At 45.6% G+C, this 16,149-nt stretch overlaps 1 protein-coding gene across 1 annotated transcript in view; it reads right to left on the bottom strand.

Moving 5' to 3' along the window:
* Nucleotides 1-11,190, bottom strand: part of LOC105493274 (mastermind like transcriptional coactivator 3) — a 436,328-nt gene extending 425,138 nt beyond the window's left edge. Inside the window, exon 1 of the mRNA XM_011760794.2 lies at nt 9,581-11,190. Within this exon, the coding sequence (XP_011759096.2) occupies nt 9,581-10,048 (468 nt within the window). The 5' untranslated portion in view covers nt 10,049-11,190. The remainder of the gene's footprint in view (nt 1-9,580) is intronic.
* Between the last annotated feature and the right edge of the window lie 4,959 nt (nt 11,191-16,149).

Raw genomic sequence — 16,149 nt, 5'->3', positions numbered from 1 at the left:
CAGTGGCTAAAACAGTGGCCAATGTGCAGCAGTTGTTCAGCACATGTTCAGGAGACGTTGGCTTGTGCACGAGTGAAATCAGCCTCAAATCACTCAACTTTAAGTCCGCATTTGGGCAGAAGGCAACAACTAAGTGAAATGAAAGTAATTCATTAAAATATGCCTAGCATTTGTGCAGCACCATAAGGTGTTCAGGACTTTTACATATACTAACTCGTTTGACCAATGACTCTGTGAGGTAAAAAGAATGATAACTGACCAGGCGTGGTGGCTCACACCTGTAATCCCAGCACTTTGGAAGGCCAAGGCAGGCAGATCATGAGGTGAGGAGTTCAAAACCAGCCTGACCAACATGGCGAAACTCCATCTCTACTAAAAATACAAATATTAGCCAGGCGTGGTAGCGCATGCCTATAATCCCAGCTACTCAGGAGGCTGAGGGAGGAGAATCGCTTCAACCCGGGAGGTGGAGGTTGCAGTGAGGTGAGATCACGCCACTGCATTCTAGCCTGGGTGACAGAGCAAGACTCCGTCTCAAAAGAAGACAACCATTCACCTTTCTGACAGGCAAGAAGAGATAACAATCATGAAGTAAACAGCCAGAACATCATACCACATGGCCAGCTAGGATGGCGCTGCCATGCAACACAGCAGTCCTCTAACTTCTTCCCAGGCATCCTTTACCTCATCGCTGCACCTCTGCCTCTCTCCACTCTTCAAGTAATGAGTGTTTTTAAAAAGCTGAGAGTAATGCCACATGTGTAAACCCATCTTCTTTCATATTTTCAAAACTCCAAGAGAGCTCTTTGTTTAAAGCAGGGCCCCTCATCAGCAGCAATATTTTGGATCAGGTAACTCTCTGTTATGGGTGTAATCTCTTGTAGGATATTAGTAGAATCCCTTCCTTCTACCCACCTCTACCCCTGCCTTCTAGACACCTGCAGCAGCCCTCCAGCTATGACAACCAAAAATGTCTCCCTGCATTGCCAAATATTCCTGGGGTAGGGCCAAACCTCTACCAGTTAATAATCAATGAATTAAAGCCAGGCTCAGTGGCTCATGCCTGTAATCCCAACACTTTGGAAGGCCAAGACAGGCGGATTGCCTGAGCTCAGGAGTTCGAGACCAGCCTGGGAAACACAGCAAAAACCCATCTCTACCAAAAATACAAAAAATTTGCTGGGAGCGGTGGTGAGCACCTGTAGTCCCAGCTACTCGGGAGGCTGAGGCAGGGGAATTGCCTGAACATGGGAGGTAGATCATGCCACTGCACTACAGCCTGGGTGACAGAGTGAGACCCTGTCTCCGAAAAAAAAGCAAAACCAAAAAGGAAATAATTTTTTATAAGGAATCCTATAGTAAATCCATTCACATGGCAGTAGTAATAATTTAAGAGAGCATGGAAATATTTCAGGAACGTGATTTGTTTTCCAGGTACAAACAATATAGCCATTAGCTCTTAAAAATATATATTCGAGTTTCAGTAAGTTCTCCAAGTTCAGAATAGGTTACTGAAAGCATGCTTTACTTCTGTAAACTCCCAAAGCACCAGCATATAGTCTGTTTATCCACACATGCTCTCACATGTCTCTCTACCCTGATATCCATTCTAGGTGATGCCTCCAAAATGCTCATCCCTTTTTGCCTCTCCTACCTTACCACTAGTTCAAGCCCTTTACTGGGTACCCAGCCTTTTAGATTCACTCTCAATCACTGAGCTACTTTCAGCATCTAACAAATAAAGAAAGAAAAATAACCAACCAGAGTGAGAATAAAGGGCACAAGCAGAGCATGTCTTTCAGAGCTGTGCAATCCTTTTGAGTCACAGTTGCAACCCAGGTTGAATCTACACAAACAGACTTAGAGCACTTCGGCCTTTTCCTTTGAAGGGATAGAAGCCCCCGTCCAGACGTACTCTGGAGGTGGAGAAAGATGTTGGGAAAGGGAAGAAGAGATACACAGCAATGTAACCTAATAACCTCCTTTACCCATGGAAGTAAACGCTGTTAACAGTTGAGGGGTGGAGGGTCCATAAACATGAAATGATACACAACCAGATTCTACTCAACAGGATGGAGATAAAAGGAGTTAGGAAAATTCTGAAAGTTCCTAGTTAAAAACTAAATATTTCACTTAAGTTTGCTACAGTTGTTAAGCCATTGCGAAAGGGGGATGAATATTAGTTATTAGCATTTTAAAAGGTTCTACTTCAGCATAAAGGTTATTTCCAACCAACGGGAAGTCCAATATAATCAAAAGGTGCCTAAATTATTCGTGCGGAGTCACTTTCTTTATGTCAGAGGAAGTACTGCAAGCCTTTTGAGATTTGTTTTGTTTTGTGTTTTTGAGACAGGATCTCGCTCTGTCACCAGGCTGGAGTTCAGTGACATGATCTCAGCTCACTGCAAACTCCACCACCCTGGTTCAAGCAATTCTCCTGCCTCAGCCTCCCAAGTAGCTGGGATTATAGACATGTGCCACCACACCCGGCTAATTTTTGTACTTTTAGTAGAGATGGGGTTTCACCCTGTTGGTCAGGCTCGCCTCGAACTCCCGACCTGGTGATCCGCCCTCTCGGCCTCCCAAAGTGCTGGGATTACAGGCGTGAGCCACTGCGCCCGGCTTTTTTTTTTTTTTTTTTTTTTTTTTTTTGAGGAGTTTCACTCTTGTTGCCCAGGCTGGAGTGCAAAGGCACAATCTCGGCTCACTGCAACCTCCACCTCCCATGTTCAAGCAATTCTCCTGCCTCAGCCTCTCACCTCTCAAGTAGCTGGGATTATAGGCGTGTGCCATCACGCCAGACTAATTTTTGTATTTTAGTAGAGATGGGGTTTCACCATGTTGGTCAGGCTGGTCTTGAACTCCTGACCTCAATTGATTCACCCATCTCAGTCTCCCATAGTGCTGGGATTACAGGCATGAGCCACCATGCCCAGTCACCTTTTGAGATTTTTTTATTAAATTCCTCCAAGAATAGTATGCACAGCTTGCCATAGTAGTAATTTCCTGCTCCTATCCATGTGTGCATGTGACCCTCAAAGAATGCTGAATGCTGTTCTTCTGTCCCAAATGGAGAAAGGAACTCAAAAACCCCTCCACTGTTTAACAGATGGAATTGCCAAGTAGACTTTTTAAAAAGTGTGCTCCTCTGATCCACGGAATGGAACCCCATGATCGTTAAGTACTTATTATACAGCAGGCCCTCAACTCCATTTTCTGAGTAATTTTATCTAACCCTATTTCTTTTGTTCTTTAAAATTTCTTAGATTTAAACAATAACAAAAAAATTAAACTAAATTAATCAGTTATTGGTGACAGCTGATTTTTCAGAAGCTACATTTGCAACTCACAAAACTGAATAGTGAATTTTTGGAATCTGGAAAGCAGACTGTATTTGTAATAAAAATTTAATTTGTGGGGGAACCTGTAATTTTGGAGCAGTCATCTGCAAATTAACTTATTTTGCAGATACAATGTCAAATTGGTTTGAAACAACAGGAAAGTAAAGCATATTAAGTTTTCCTTAAAAATCATGGAAAGGTGATATAACATCCTGAAGCCTGAAACTGCTGTCATTAGCACTAATGACTATATTGATTTTTAAAAATTTGGCCGGGTGTGGTGGCTCATGCCTGTAATCCCAGCACTTTGGGAGGCTGAGGCGGGTGGATCACGAGGTCGGGAGATCGACACCATCTTGGCCAACATAGTGAAACACCGTCTCTACTAAAATACAAAAAATTAGCAGGGCATGGGGGTACATGCCTGTAGTTCCATCTGCTCGGGGGAGGCTGAGGCAGGGGAATCAACTGAACACAGGAGGCGGAGTTTGCAGTGAGCCGAGATTGCACCACTTCACTCCAGCCTGACGACAGAGCAAGACTCCATCTCAAAAAAAAAAAAAAAAAAAAAATTGTTATCCCCTTGAATCTGGCTAGCATAATACTGAAAATCTACAGAGAATATACATTGTCAAAGTCTTGGATGCAAGAGCGTGATTTAGCATTTTAACTTCCATGAAGCACTACAGACAATGTACCAATGCTGCTGAATGAATGAATGAAATTAGAAACTCAGTCTTTATTATTTGTGCTAAGGAAGAATAAAGGCAAATCCATATTAAATCCAAAATGGTATTGTATCCGATTGTTTCATTAGTTCTGAGAGTCAGGAGCACCAAAATTAAATTTTTTCTCTTCTTATTGCTTCTTCCCACTCTTTGATAAAGGTGTTAAAGATCACTGAAAAGACCAAAAGGTTGGCAGCAGGTGGGGGAAGGAAAAACAAAGCAAGCAGCCAGAGGATCTGAAAACTCAATAATCAGCCTTTGAATAATAGAGTGAAAAATGTAAAGCTATTTGGGAGACTTAAAAGGTAGACACTATGAAAATCTTGACAGTGAGTTTTAAATATGTTCCTCTTTATAAGAGTCTGATGTCTGATTGATTGATTTCACAGTTCTCCAAGATGGGTAATGTGGAAAAAGACAACAGAATTTCGCCTTTTGAGCTCAAGAGTATAAGACAGGACTGTTACTTAACAAACAGGGAACAGTAATCACACAAGTACTTCAAATGTATCCAAGAATTACTATGTAACATGCAAAACAGGTTCTTACACTAGATCCCTTGACTGGCACCCTCACCAGGGTAAGTGAATGAGTGAACGTGTGTGTGTGTGTGTGTGCGCGTGCACACGTGCACGTGCATGCATGAGAGAGAGAAATACCTTATTCCTATCTCAACCAAATGGGCAGGAAAACCTCTTTACCAACAGTTGGCTATTAGTCTCACAGCAATATTCAGAAAATAACTCTATAAAACTCTATTTTAATGTTTAAATTCCTCATCTTTCTTCTTCCAGAGATGTCAGTAAACTATGTACCAGGACTGACCATTTTTCTCCTATCAGGTGGCAGAAAACCTGAAAAAGATTCTAAAGCTTGCCCTTATAATTCTAATGAGACAGGATAGAAAGTATCAAGCATACTAGCTTCCTGAAAACTTGGCTTTCCTCGGGAAGGAACCCAGCTTGAAGAGCATTTTGTAGATTATGATTAATGGTTAACTAACTCTGCTTCTACTTTTCTGACCACTGGCTACCCAGTACTAAATAAAATGTACCACAACCAAAGAACATAACAGAATTAAATATGTATTGGAGCTTAAAAAAATGCTTCTTGAGAATTAAAAGAAAAAAAATACATGTGAAGGACAGAAAAAATGAAATTTCAAAAAGTTTTCCACAAACTTAAGGCACACTGTGTTGGGTAATGGAAAGCTTTCCGAAAGTCTGTCCTGTTACCCATGCTAGCAGCAGAACAGGATAAGCTGAAGAAAAGGTTATCATAGGGAAGATGTAGAAATAGCCTGGTAATACGAGCTTGCCAAAAAAATTGATACAGAGCCAGTAATTTACCTTCAACAGGGTAAGAAATGGGAAGCCAGATTCATGTATAAGGAGATTTAGCAGTGGACTAATATGTTGACATTTCCTGAATCTATTCCAGGAATGGATGGAACATTTTGGACGGGCTGTAGGTGTCTCCAATACTCAGTAATAATGCATTTATTATCAAATGCATGTTATGAATTTTATGTGATAAGCTCTTCAGAACAGGGGTCACATAGATTTATGCAGTCTGTAAGCTGTATATAAATTAAGCACACTCTGAAAGTTACGATGGTGCTAATACAGTGAAGAGGTCATGAAAACAATATGGGTCTTATCTAGGTCAAGTAAGACTATCAGCATTTTGAAATTTTGAAAACTGTGCGCTGTCATGCTTTTTGATGTGCCTGCTCAGCTTGAAAATGAACTTGTCAATTGAAATTCACCTTAAAATTTTAACCAGGACCTCAGTTCCAAATACAGCAAATAAACAATGCCCCCTTTTGTTACCACAAATAATTAAAAGATATATTTTCAAATGAGGCTCTCTGACAGGTGAAGTCAATAGTTTTCACCAAGTCTTTTGAGAGGAAGAAAAAAACTTCTATGTTAATAAAGTGGTGGTGGTTGGGGTGGGATCATCTGACTAATGTTCAGAACAGACCTAATACCTGAGGTAGTGCAGCTTCAAACCCAGGCCTGCGCCACCTACTCTATCAACAGGGTTGGTGAGGTGAGAACCCAGCCCCTTCTGCAGCAGCCTGTAGCCAAGGACAAATTTTTACCCCTCACCCACTCTGCTTTTTGTTTGCTTTTTGTTTTTCATGCCCACTCTTGTAAATGTGTAAGACAGGAAAACAAATCAAAAGAGGCAAAGCCCTCATCAGACTGCCTTCTTAACCCAAGCAAGGCAGAAAGATAATCGCTATTTAGTACTTTGGACATACTGGTCCTTAGAAGGTAAACAATACCAATAAAACAGTAAAGAATCCTATTCATCTTTATTTTTATATCACCTTATTATTATTTTGCTGTGTGTGATCATTGTTTTTCTTTAGGGCTTTCCAAATAGAGCACCCAATCTGAGAACCATATTTAATTGTTCTGTGCCTCACTGGAGTACAACTATAATCCAGCAGTCAATTCAAGAAAATGAAGAGCAACATTTTCTTTACAATCTCTATTTCTGAGATTTTACCTCATATACAGACTGCTAAAATACTCTCATTTCAGAGGCCAAGGTTACTTTTTAAACTAATTATTTTAAAAGGAAATATAACTTGTAGAGCATGCGGGTTTTTTTTTTCTTTTTTTTTGGTACACAGAATTTACTTGCAACTCTGCTTAAGAGTTAAGGCTTACATTACATTCATTACACTCATCACACATACCAGTGAGAGATGCACATGTAACAGCTGAAGCTAAAATACACTCCTATTCCGTACATAGCCCTGGCATTTATTAATGCATAAGTCTAATCAACAGGCTAAATCATTGTCATAAAACTGATAGAAAATTTTGTTTTCAGGCAGTCATCTTTCAAGTCTATCTGTTGCTAATTTGCTAAACTGGGATTCACTATGAAATCTACAGCTGATGTCTCTATTCAAGCATTATCTTTTTATTTTCAAAAGTAAGCTGCGGCTTGCGTTTGCTGTCTTCTTCCCAGTAAGGTCAGGAGGCTGGGCTTGCTTCCACCTGCGAGTGTATCACAACCCAGGTGCGCGCACCCGAGCCCTCCCTCCACCCATCTCCCAGGGCGGAAACCAGAGAACAGAACCCAAACACCAAAACTTTCTGGTCGCAAACGCTACTCATCTTGCCGTGTCCAGAGACTCGGCACTGGAAATGGCACTGGCTTTTGTTCCAGGGTCGCCCAGCTGGCGAGGTAAACGTCACAGCAGTCCTTGATCCCCAAAGGTTGTGAGAGATTCTGTGGCACGGGAATTTTGGAGCCTCCCGAAAGGAGCCCACTTCTGCGCAACCTATGCGCGTGGGGTGTACAAACACACGAAAAGAGGACGCGGGGTGGGCAGGAATGAAACCTTCAGTTCCTCTTAAATTCTCAGACTCAGGTTCACAAAATGAATCTCCTCCTCCGTGGACGGGCGCGAGGGGGGCTGGGGCTGGGAGAGAAATAGGTTGGAGAAGGGACCGGAGCTACAGTCGAGATGCAGGACCGGCCCCGCCTCCGGCTACAATCAGAAAAGCTACAGTATGTCAGTGGTTTTCGGCTTCCTGTTTGTAAAGCGAGAACCTCCCCCGACTCCGGGACTGTCGTTCTTCCTCAAAACCAACCGAGACGGCCCCTTCTTCGCGCTCCGGGCAGCCTCAGCCGCAGGGGAAGAAAGAGGAGGGGAGCGGGGGCATGAGGGACGCGGCGGGGCGGGGACAGCCGCGATGGAGGGGGCAGGGCCACGGGGCGCAGCACCCCTCCCAGCCCGGCGGCCCCGGGGGCTGAGCTGGGCCGCGAGGCGGACAAAGCGCCTCCCGCTCCCTCCCCCACGGCCACGTTCCAAAAGGGAGGGAGAAGGCGGGCAAGAGGGGCTGGAGGAGGAGGAAGGGGAGGGGGAGGAGGAAGAGGAGGAGGGAAGGTGCTGCCGGCGGGACTGGGCAAGATCGCGCCGACCTGGGAGGGGAGGGAGGAGGGGTTGGGCGCCCTCGGAGAACTGGGAGGAGGGAAGGATTCTTGAGGCCCAAGATAAACAAATTGTTCCTCTTCACGTGCGGGGTGAGGGGAGGTGGGGAGCGAGCGCTGCGGCGTCGCCTCCCCTCCCCCTAGCCGACTCTTTGTCACCGAGCGCCGGCCCGAGCGCCCGGCGAAAGCCCGTGGCAGCACTGGCACCACCCCCGGCGCCGGGGACTCACAGACCGGGAACGTGTGCGATTTCTAAACCGCACGACGGGAGGGCCGCCCCTGCCGGGCTCTGCGCCGCCGATCGCGGGGCGGTCTGCACGGGAAACGGGCGAAGGTGCGCGGCCCCGGCACGCTCCAAGATTCCCGTCGCCCGGCCCACCCAGCACCCGGGCGGCGCGGTGGGGGAGGGGGCGCAGACACCTTTCCCAAGCTTCCGGCCTCCCCTCACCCAGAAAGGAAAGCAAAAGAACCGGAGAAGGGAGATAAGAGAAAGGATTCTAGCCTCCGGCTTGGGGGGTGGGAACTGCCCCTTCCTCCTGGAGAAGTTAAGCCATTGGCTGCTCATCCTACCTCGAACCCGCCCACCCAGCCATTTAAGCCTCTTTTACCTCCCTGCTACCTTCCACTGCTCTGGGCTTATTAGGCAGGCCCCCAAAGTTGGCGGGCAGTGGGGCGGCGGGGAGCCAAGCGGAGGACTCCGTGCAAGCAAGTTTAAAAGGAAAAAAGGAAAGAATCCCAAGCGAAGTTGTATGGCGGGGCCTCTTGGCGCAAACCTTGGGTGTTGCTTTCCCCTCCCGCCCCCTCCAGGCCGCTCCCCTCTTAACCCTCCCAGCCGCTCCACCTGCCGGGCTGGCCCCGAGTCTCCAGCAACCAGCGGAGCGCACCAGCGCCCCGCATCCGCGCGCGCTCCCGCGAGCACCCCCGCGCGCAACCACCCTCGCTTGTTTCTCACCCACTTCAAAGTTCATTCACAAAACTCTCAGACTTTCTCAGCCCAAAGTGGGTGAGCTGGGGAGAGGAGGCGAGAGGCTCTCCTTCCCCGCTTCCCCCTAGGGGTTGAGGGCCTGGTGCCCGCCCAGAATCTGCGACAGCATCAACATCTCCACGCACCCAGCGGATGTGCAGAGAGGTGGGCGTAGGGGGACGGGTCTGGGGAGGAGAGGCGGCGCGGCTAGAGGTGGGGTGGGAAGCGGCGAAGAGGAGGAGCAAGGTTTCAACTCAGGGTATCCAAGAAAGGGAAGGGGGTAAACTTTTCCAGCACCTCACTTCGACGCTCCTCTCGGCTCCCTCCGCCCCTCGCAGTCGTGACTGGCTTCTCCCCTCTCGCCCCCTCCTCCCCAAATCTGACAACCTTGACAGATTAACAGGTAGCGGCGACGGCAGCTTTTTCCCTAAGAAAAGTTGACGTTAACCCTTCGGCTTCAGCCCACCTCACCCACCGTGCAAATCAGACCCTTGTACCCCTATGTAAGAAGCTCCACGCGCCCCCCACTACCACCACCACCACAACCCCCAACGCGCGCCGCAAGCCCGCTGCCCGTGCGCCCTCACCATGATCAGCGTGTGGTTCCTCTGCTCCGCCGAGGCAGCCTCCGCATCTTGCTGGGGTTTGCTCGGGTGCTGCTGTTTGCCGGTGCCGGCGCTCGATTTCTTGGCCCTCTGCTCCAGGGTCCGCTGGTAGAGGCTCACGGTGTCCCGGCGCTCCAGCTCCAGCTGCTCCACCTGAGCCTGCTGGTACCTGTTCTCGCAGTTGACGTGGTGCCGCCGACAGCCCTCGATGCGCTGGCGGAGCCGCTCCACCACGGTGCTGTGCTTGGGAACGGCCGCCGAGCCGCCGCCGGGGCCCCCGGAGCCGCCGCAGCCACCGGCAGCCGGGTGATTGCTACTCGGAGCAGCGGGAGTACTATTGGGAGTATTATTCACACCGATCCCGGCCCCGCCGAGGCTGCTGTTCAGGCTACTGTTGATGCAAATACTACTGCCATTCGCGGCAGCAGCGGGGGCTGCGAAATCCCCCATCCTGCTCCCCGGGCACACTATTTTGGAAGAACTTTTTTTATCCACCCCCCTATCAGCCTCCTCCTTGGGTCCAAGGATTAAAATAGTTTAAGTGGAACGCGGGGGAGACGCAAGCACATGGATGGAAACGGCGATCCCGACGGGGCGAAAAAAAAAGGGGGGGGGGAGATTTTGGGGTGGTTTTTTGTTTCCTTTTTTTAAACTGTAAAAGCTCGAGGGGAAGAAAAGGGGGGAACGTTATCGGAATACCATCAGACACCTATCAACAAAAAGAATCACAACAAACTGAGCCAGCAGCAAATCGGGTTGCAACTCAAGGGGAGATCCGCTCCTCGCCTGCCTTCTTTTTATAATCCATTATTTTCTAATAAATTCCAGGAGATTTCCGGTGGTTGGCAAGCATTTTCTCCCTACGTACCGAAAAACACACCCCATGTACACACACAAGCATATGCCTCCAGTGCGGACACGCGCGACACACACTCACTCCACACCGCATCGGAAAACGGCAAGCTTGCTTATTGCATTTTCCTTCCACAAAAAAGTTTTGGTGTTTATGCCGCCCCGTGTTCTCAAAGTACTTTGGCTGTTCAGTTGCATTTCACAGGAACCTAGATATCGAATCCTCGGGCTGGGGGAAGTAAACACAGGGACAGTTCGAGGCGACTGCAAAAGTAGATCGGTGAAGTCCTTTGCAAAACGCCGCGCGGAGAGCAGCACCTAACGCTCGGCTGGGCTGCCGCTGCCGCCGCTGCTCCTGCCACCATCACAATGATCAACTGCTCGCCGCCGCCGCCGCCGCCGCCGCCTCCTCCTCCTCCTCTCGCTCCTCCACCTCCTCCTCCTCCTCCATGCCAGCGGAGTGATATCAGGACGCGCGAGCTCAGTAAACACGGCAGCGGCGGCGGCTGGAGGCCGTGAGACAAGCCCGCGGACACGGCGCAAAACCCGGCCCGGACTCTCACCCGGCAGGAGCGGGCGCGGCACGCTCCAGCACCCGGCTCCCGCCTCCGTCGCCTCGGCGCCCCGCGCCCCTCCCACGCCCCCAACCACACTACCGCCCTGCCGAGAAGCCCAGAGTCGCCGGCAACTGGGAGAAGAAAGATTCTGGGGGATCTCAGAAATAAATCAACTTTTGACCTGTGTGTGTGCGTGAGAGCGTGTGTGAGTGTGTGTGTCTGTGTACGCGCGCGCGCGTGCGCGGGGACGCGCCTGGTTTGGTTTCCTTATTCCAAGGGAGGTTATCAAGCGATCCCAAGTTGTTGTTACACATTTATGCATTATATTGCAGAAATGTGCATGACCAGGCAGAAACATTGAAGCTTTACAGCAGTTGTCTGTCATCCCTATCCATGTGGAAAGAAAAAGGCAAATGAGTGACTTGGTTTTAAAACCGAAGTAATAAGTCTGCGCTAGTAACAGCGCTACTTATGGACACTTGTTCTAAGTCTAGGCCAGTCTGAACACACAAGTACCAAATTCTAAATAAATGGAAATAGGCTTAAAAATGTGTAATATTATTTAATTCACTGTACATAATGATTGTTGTTACTAAGTCAATTATTGTTTTACTTACCCTTGGAAAAAAATAAAGCAAGCAGGGACTTGGAGGTGAGACTAACAGTACATTTAAACAGACTGTTTTGAACACTAGGTGCTAATGACAGCAGTAATTAAGGGTCCTTCGTAAATCAAGTGGAAAGATTGCAGATTTCATGGACTAGAACTATAGAAAAAACACAGCATTTCACAGTTTGTCATGACCAAAACAAAAACAAGCAAAAATAACAGGCCTACTTTATTGCTGGATATATTTCTTTCCATTTCAATGAATTCACAATAAGTACAATTAAAATGGACTAGCAAATGCAGAAATCAATCTAAACTTTCCATTTTATTAAAGCACATTATCTTTCCTGATATTATCTAAAAACAAAAATAACAACAACTAAGGATCAAATATTCTTGAATATGGACTTAAACCATTGCATATACATATTTTTCAAAATTAAGATGGGGAAATTATCATTTCTGGAATAATCAGTAAACTATAAATCTTGATTGTGAGATGTTAATTATAAGTCATTTTGTATTATTTCAATAAATCTTAAGAATTAGTTTTTAGGGTAAAAATACACCCCAGTTGTCTAAAATAGCCAGGAATAAAGAACTTTGGATCTTATGCATTAGTCATGAGATCTGATTTAAACCATCTTCATTTCTTGGCATTGCAGATTAGCATAGGATGCTATTTCTAACCTCATAATGTCAACGATAAGAGACTATATTTTTCTTCAATTAATCAGGTCTATATAGTGAACAATATTTTTAATATTCACTGGATATGGTAAAATGGGCAGCGAAATATTTAATATGGTGTGAGGCTACCTCCAAGTAGTAAAACCAACTTAAGAGAGTGTATATTTCATTGAAGTTGTCATACTTTTTCTGAAGGCTGTTTAGTTAATATACAAATTTCCGTATCAAACCGCCCCTCTTCAAGTCTCAGAAAATTTAACTGGACTAAGTCTGTAGCAAATGAGTCCATTCAGATTCTGAAAATATGTAGAGAATTACAAGAAATTTAAAAAAAGAGGTAGCAAAGTGGCCTTTGTCTTTTTCACATATTCACTAAATAATATCTCTATAACTCAGGAAACACATGGCTTCGCCACAGAGGGGAAGCTATGACTCTGCATTCGCTTTGCTCCCTCTTCACTGTAGTTTAATTCTTTTTTTTTTTTTAGACGGTGTCTTGTTGCTCTGTTGCCTAGGCTGAAGTGCAGTGGCGCCATCTTGGCTCACTGCAGCGTCTACCTCCCGGGTTCCAGTGATTCTCCTGGCTCATCCTCCTGAGTAGCTGGGATTACAGGTGCACGCCACCACACCTAACTAATTTTTGTAGTTTTCATAGAGACGGGGTTTCACCATGTTGGCCAGGCTGGTCTCAAACTCCGGACCTCAGATGATCCGCCTGCCTTGGCCTCCCAAAGTGCTGGGATTACAGGAGTGAGCCACCACGCCTGGCCACACTGTAGTTTAATTGTTATCCCTTCTCCTACTCCACTTGCCTCCATCACTCATACAAGACTGCAGCTTTATGTACAGAGGCAACAAATTTGAGGGTCTTAAGCACTGGGTCTTTAGTGTTTGAGAGTTGGGTTCTCATTTTAGCTTTTTCCTGTGACTCAGAATTTAATTATTCATTGAGAGTTTCTCATTCTGGGGAAAAAATGACAACAATAGCAGCATCATGTATTCCCATCAAGCTGTTTGCCTCTCCTACCATGAAGGGAAACCAAAAAGACACAAGAATTTGCATCCTTCCCTTTGGGGAACCAGCAGATGGGACAGCACACTTGTGGTTTTACCGCAGAGTTCCCCAATGACAAATGGAGCCCTTCTTGCACAACCATAGTATACTTTGCTGCCTGATTTCAGTGCATGAATGGGCTATAACCAAAAGAAAAACTGTTACATGTGTACACAGAAATAAGCGCACACACGGGCACCCATCTTTTATCTCTCCAAGATGGGAGTGGCAGCCACAAGCTCCAAGCCCCAGATGTGAGGAAAGAAAGAACTGGGAAACTGTGTGATGGCCAGAGGGGAAGAATCTTTGAGAAACCGACCTGTGCAGGACTCTACTGTGATATACCAGAGATCAGAAACCCCATTCTCATTGTGCAGGAAGATTAGAAGAAAGAAGCAAGAAGCAAACAAGGCTTGCATCTTGAGCAACATATGCCAGTCACCTTAAATTAGAGATGTTAATCTACTCCAGTGACCTTAGAAGCAACAGAGACCTTGATGCTGGCTATTTCTGGATCTCATGATATGGTCCTGCAAGGTTGCCAGCTTTGTTGGTCACCATCCTAAAGAACCCTTTGAAAGTCATAGAGAAATCCAAGTTCTGGAGAAGCAATTTTAGTCCCTTCTCACTGTGGAACACTGATAGCGTGACCATCTTTGTCTTTTCTGTGAGCCTGCTACAAGGCAAAACTTCAGGATGAAAGTGGTAGACACAGCATCAATGCTATTGTTCTTGAATGACAAAAAAAAAATTGAGATGCCATCGCAATGATGAGAAAGAAATTACTATGACTGCATCCCCAACTGTAATGATATCTCTCTGGATGCCAAGGAAAGATGGGCTTGATGAATAAGTACCTACACCAGGTTAACCTGCGGTCCTGGCTCTGAGCCAAAGTTGGCAGTTCTGAGGAGTTCAACCAGGTTCCATTTCCTTTACGCCAAGTCTGTGTCATCTTCCTATATTCACCTGATAGAGCCTAGTGTCCCAGTGACAAGAAAGAGAACTTTGTGTGGAAATTCCAGTCTATATGCCATCTCTGCTTCCCTCTCACTATGGATCAATAGATCTGCTTTCATCAAAGAGTATCTTGTGGCTAAGGAAGAATAGGAACCCTCTGCTGCCCACACAGGAGAAACCAAACCTTTATATCTTTCCAAAGTGGGGCCCAGGCACTCCTAAATTACCAGCAGCCTAAATTACTGTGCCCTCAGCTGTCTAGCAGTAGGTATCATTTCAATAATTCCATGAATATATTTATGGCCTTCTGTGTGCCACACACTGTGGTAGGCACCGGGTGAACAGCATAATAACAGTGTATAGAACACAGTCCCAACCTCAATGACGGCCAGCTAGAATCAGGGCAGTATGTGCCATAATGGATCTAATACAGAGTGGATGTAGGAACAAGCAAAAGAGTGCATGCTTGGAGGAGTTAAGAATCCATCTCCAAAAAAATCCACCAGTAGTTCCTTCTCATAGGATTGTGAGTGTGAAAGGGTGTGATGAGAAATGAAATGGAGGCTGGGGAGACAAGCAGGACCTGGATTGTTCAAGGCCATCCAGTTTAGACTATATCCTTGGGACAGTGGCTGCCATTAAAAGGATTTAAGCTGATTTACACTGTTTACTTTGGCAATGTAATGGATGTATTGTTACAGCGTTTTCAGAAGTGTGTCTGAAAAACTTTGTTCCATAAGATGCTTTATCAGAAAGGCTTCTGAGCTAAGTAACTTTAGGAGATGTTCTGTACTGCATCTCTCCAAAGAGTTATTACCACATTGAAGGTCACAAGAAATCTTGAAGCAAAGCATGTTTAACTTTGTTTAATCTAACATTGCCAAAATCCCGTTATGTCCCACAGAATAGAACACACTCTAGAAAGCTCTGTGGTGTAGGAGAGAGTGAAAACTGAAGGCAGTTCTAAATCTACTTAAACTTACAACAATTGCCTGCGCACGTAGCCTGAGTCAATGACCACACGGCCCTTGCCATCTGCTCTACCAGAATCACTAGTCCAGATCTCCTGGGCCTTCCTAACCTCAGCTGGGTGTGTGAATTCTGACCTTTAAATATTGAGGAAGTAGCAACACAAAGGCAAAATCCCAAAAGGGTGAATTTGACTAGCCTTTTTCAGCATTAGCGCTTTGAGTATGTTACATTAATATCTATCCCTATGTAATAAAACCTCCTTATTAGGAGAAAAGGTCGGCCTTATTTAACTGAAAATCTTGATTATGTAATATTTTTAAAGCTATAGATTTTCATTACATTTGAAGCATGCACTCTGTCTAGCCTAACAAAACTGGCCTCTTGGAGCTATTTTAATGATCTCCTTTTACCTAGTGAACCAATTGTATATAGGTGACATGCCTCATGAACTACGGGTGTTTCAAAAGTTTGCTTCCTTAAGTATTTTACCTCTCGCAAGATTCTGTGTACATTGTTAATTCTCATTTTTTATTAAGAAGGGGTTTACTAAGTCCTAGACCATTTCATAAATTTTGAGAGGAGTATGAATTAATAGGGTTTATTTTCTTATTCGTGTATTTTAGTATGTATATAATGGTTTCATGGTTATTAGGGGAAAGGTTATCTAAAGTCCATGGCAGAGAAATTTTTTAAAAGTCTTTCATTCTGTTTCATATATATTTCTACTCTCAAGGTTAAATAATTTAATATAATAAGGCATCTGACTTGAACAATGTCTGGCTTTCATATACGATGTTGAAGGCTTCTGAAAGAAAATATTTATGAGTTTTTAAATTTATTGAAGGCCCATAATCAG

The sequence above is a fragment of the Macaca nemestrina genome, chromosome 3, assembly GCF_043159975.1.
Source record: "Macaca nemestrina isolate mMacNem1 chromosome 3, mMacNem.hap1, whole genome shotgun sequence".
NCBI classification, from domain to species: Eukaryota; Metazoa; Chordata; class Mammalia; order Primates; family Cercopithecidae; genus Macaca; species Macaca nemestrina.
This window is presented reverse-complemented; position numbering and strand designations above follow the sequence as displayed.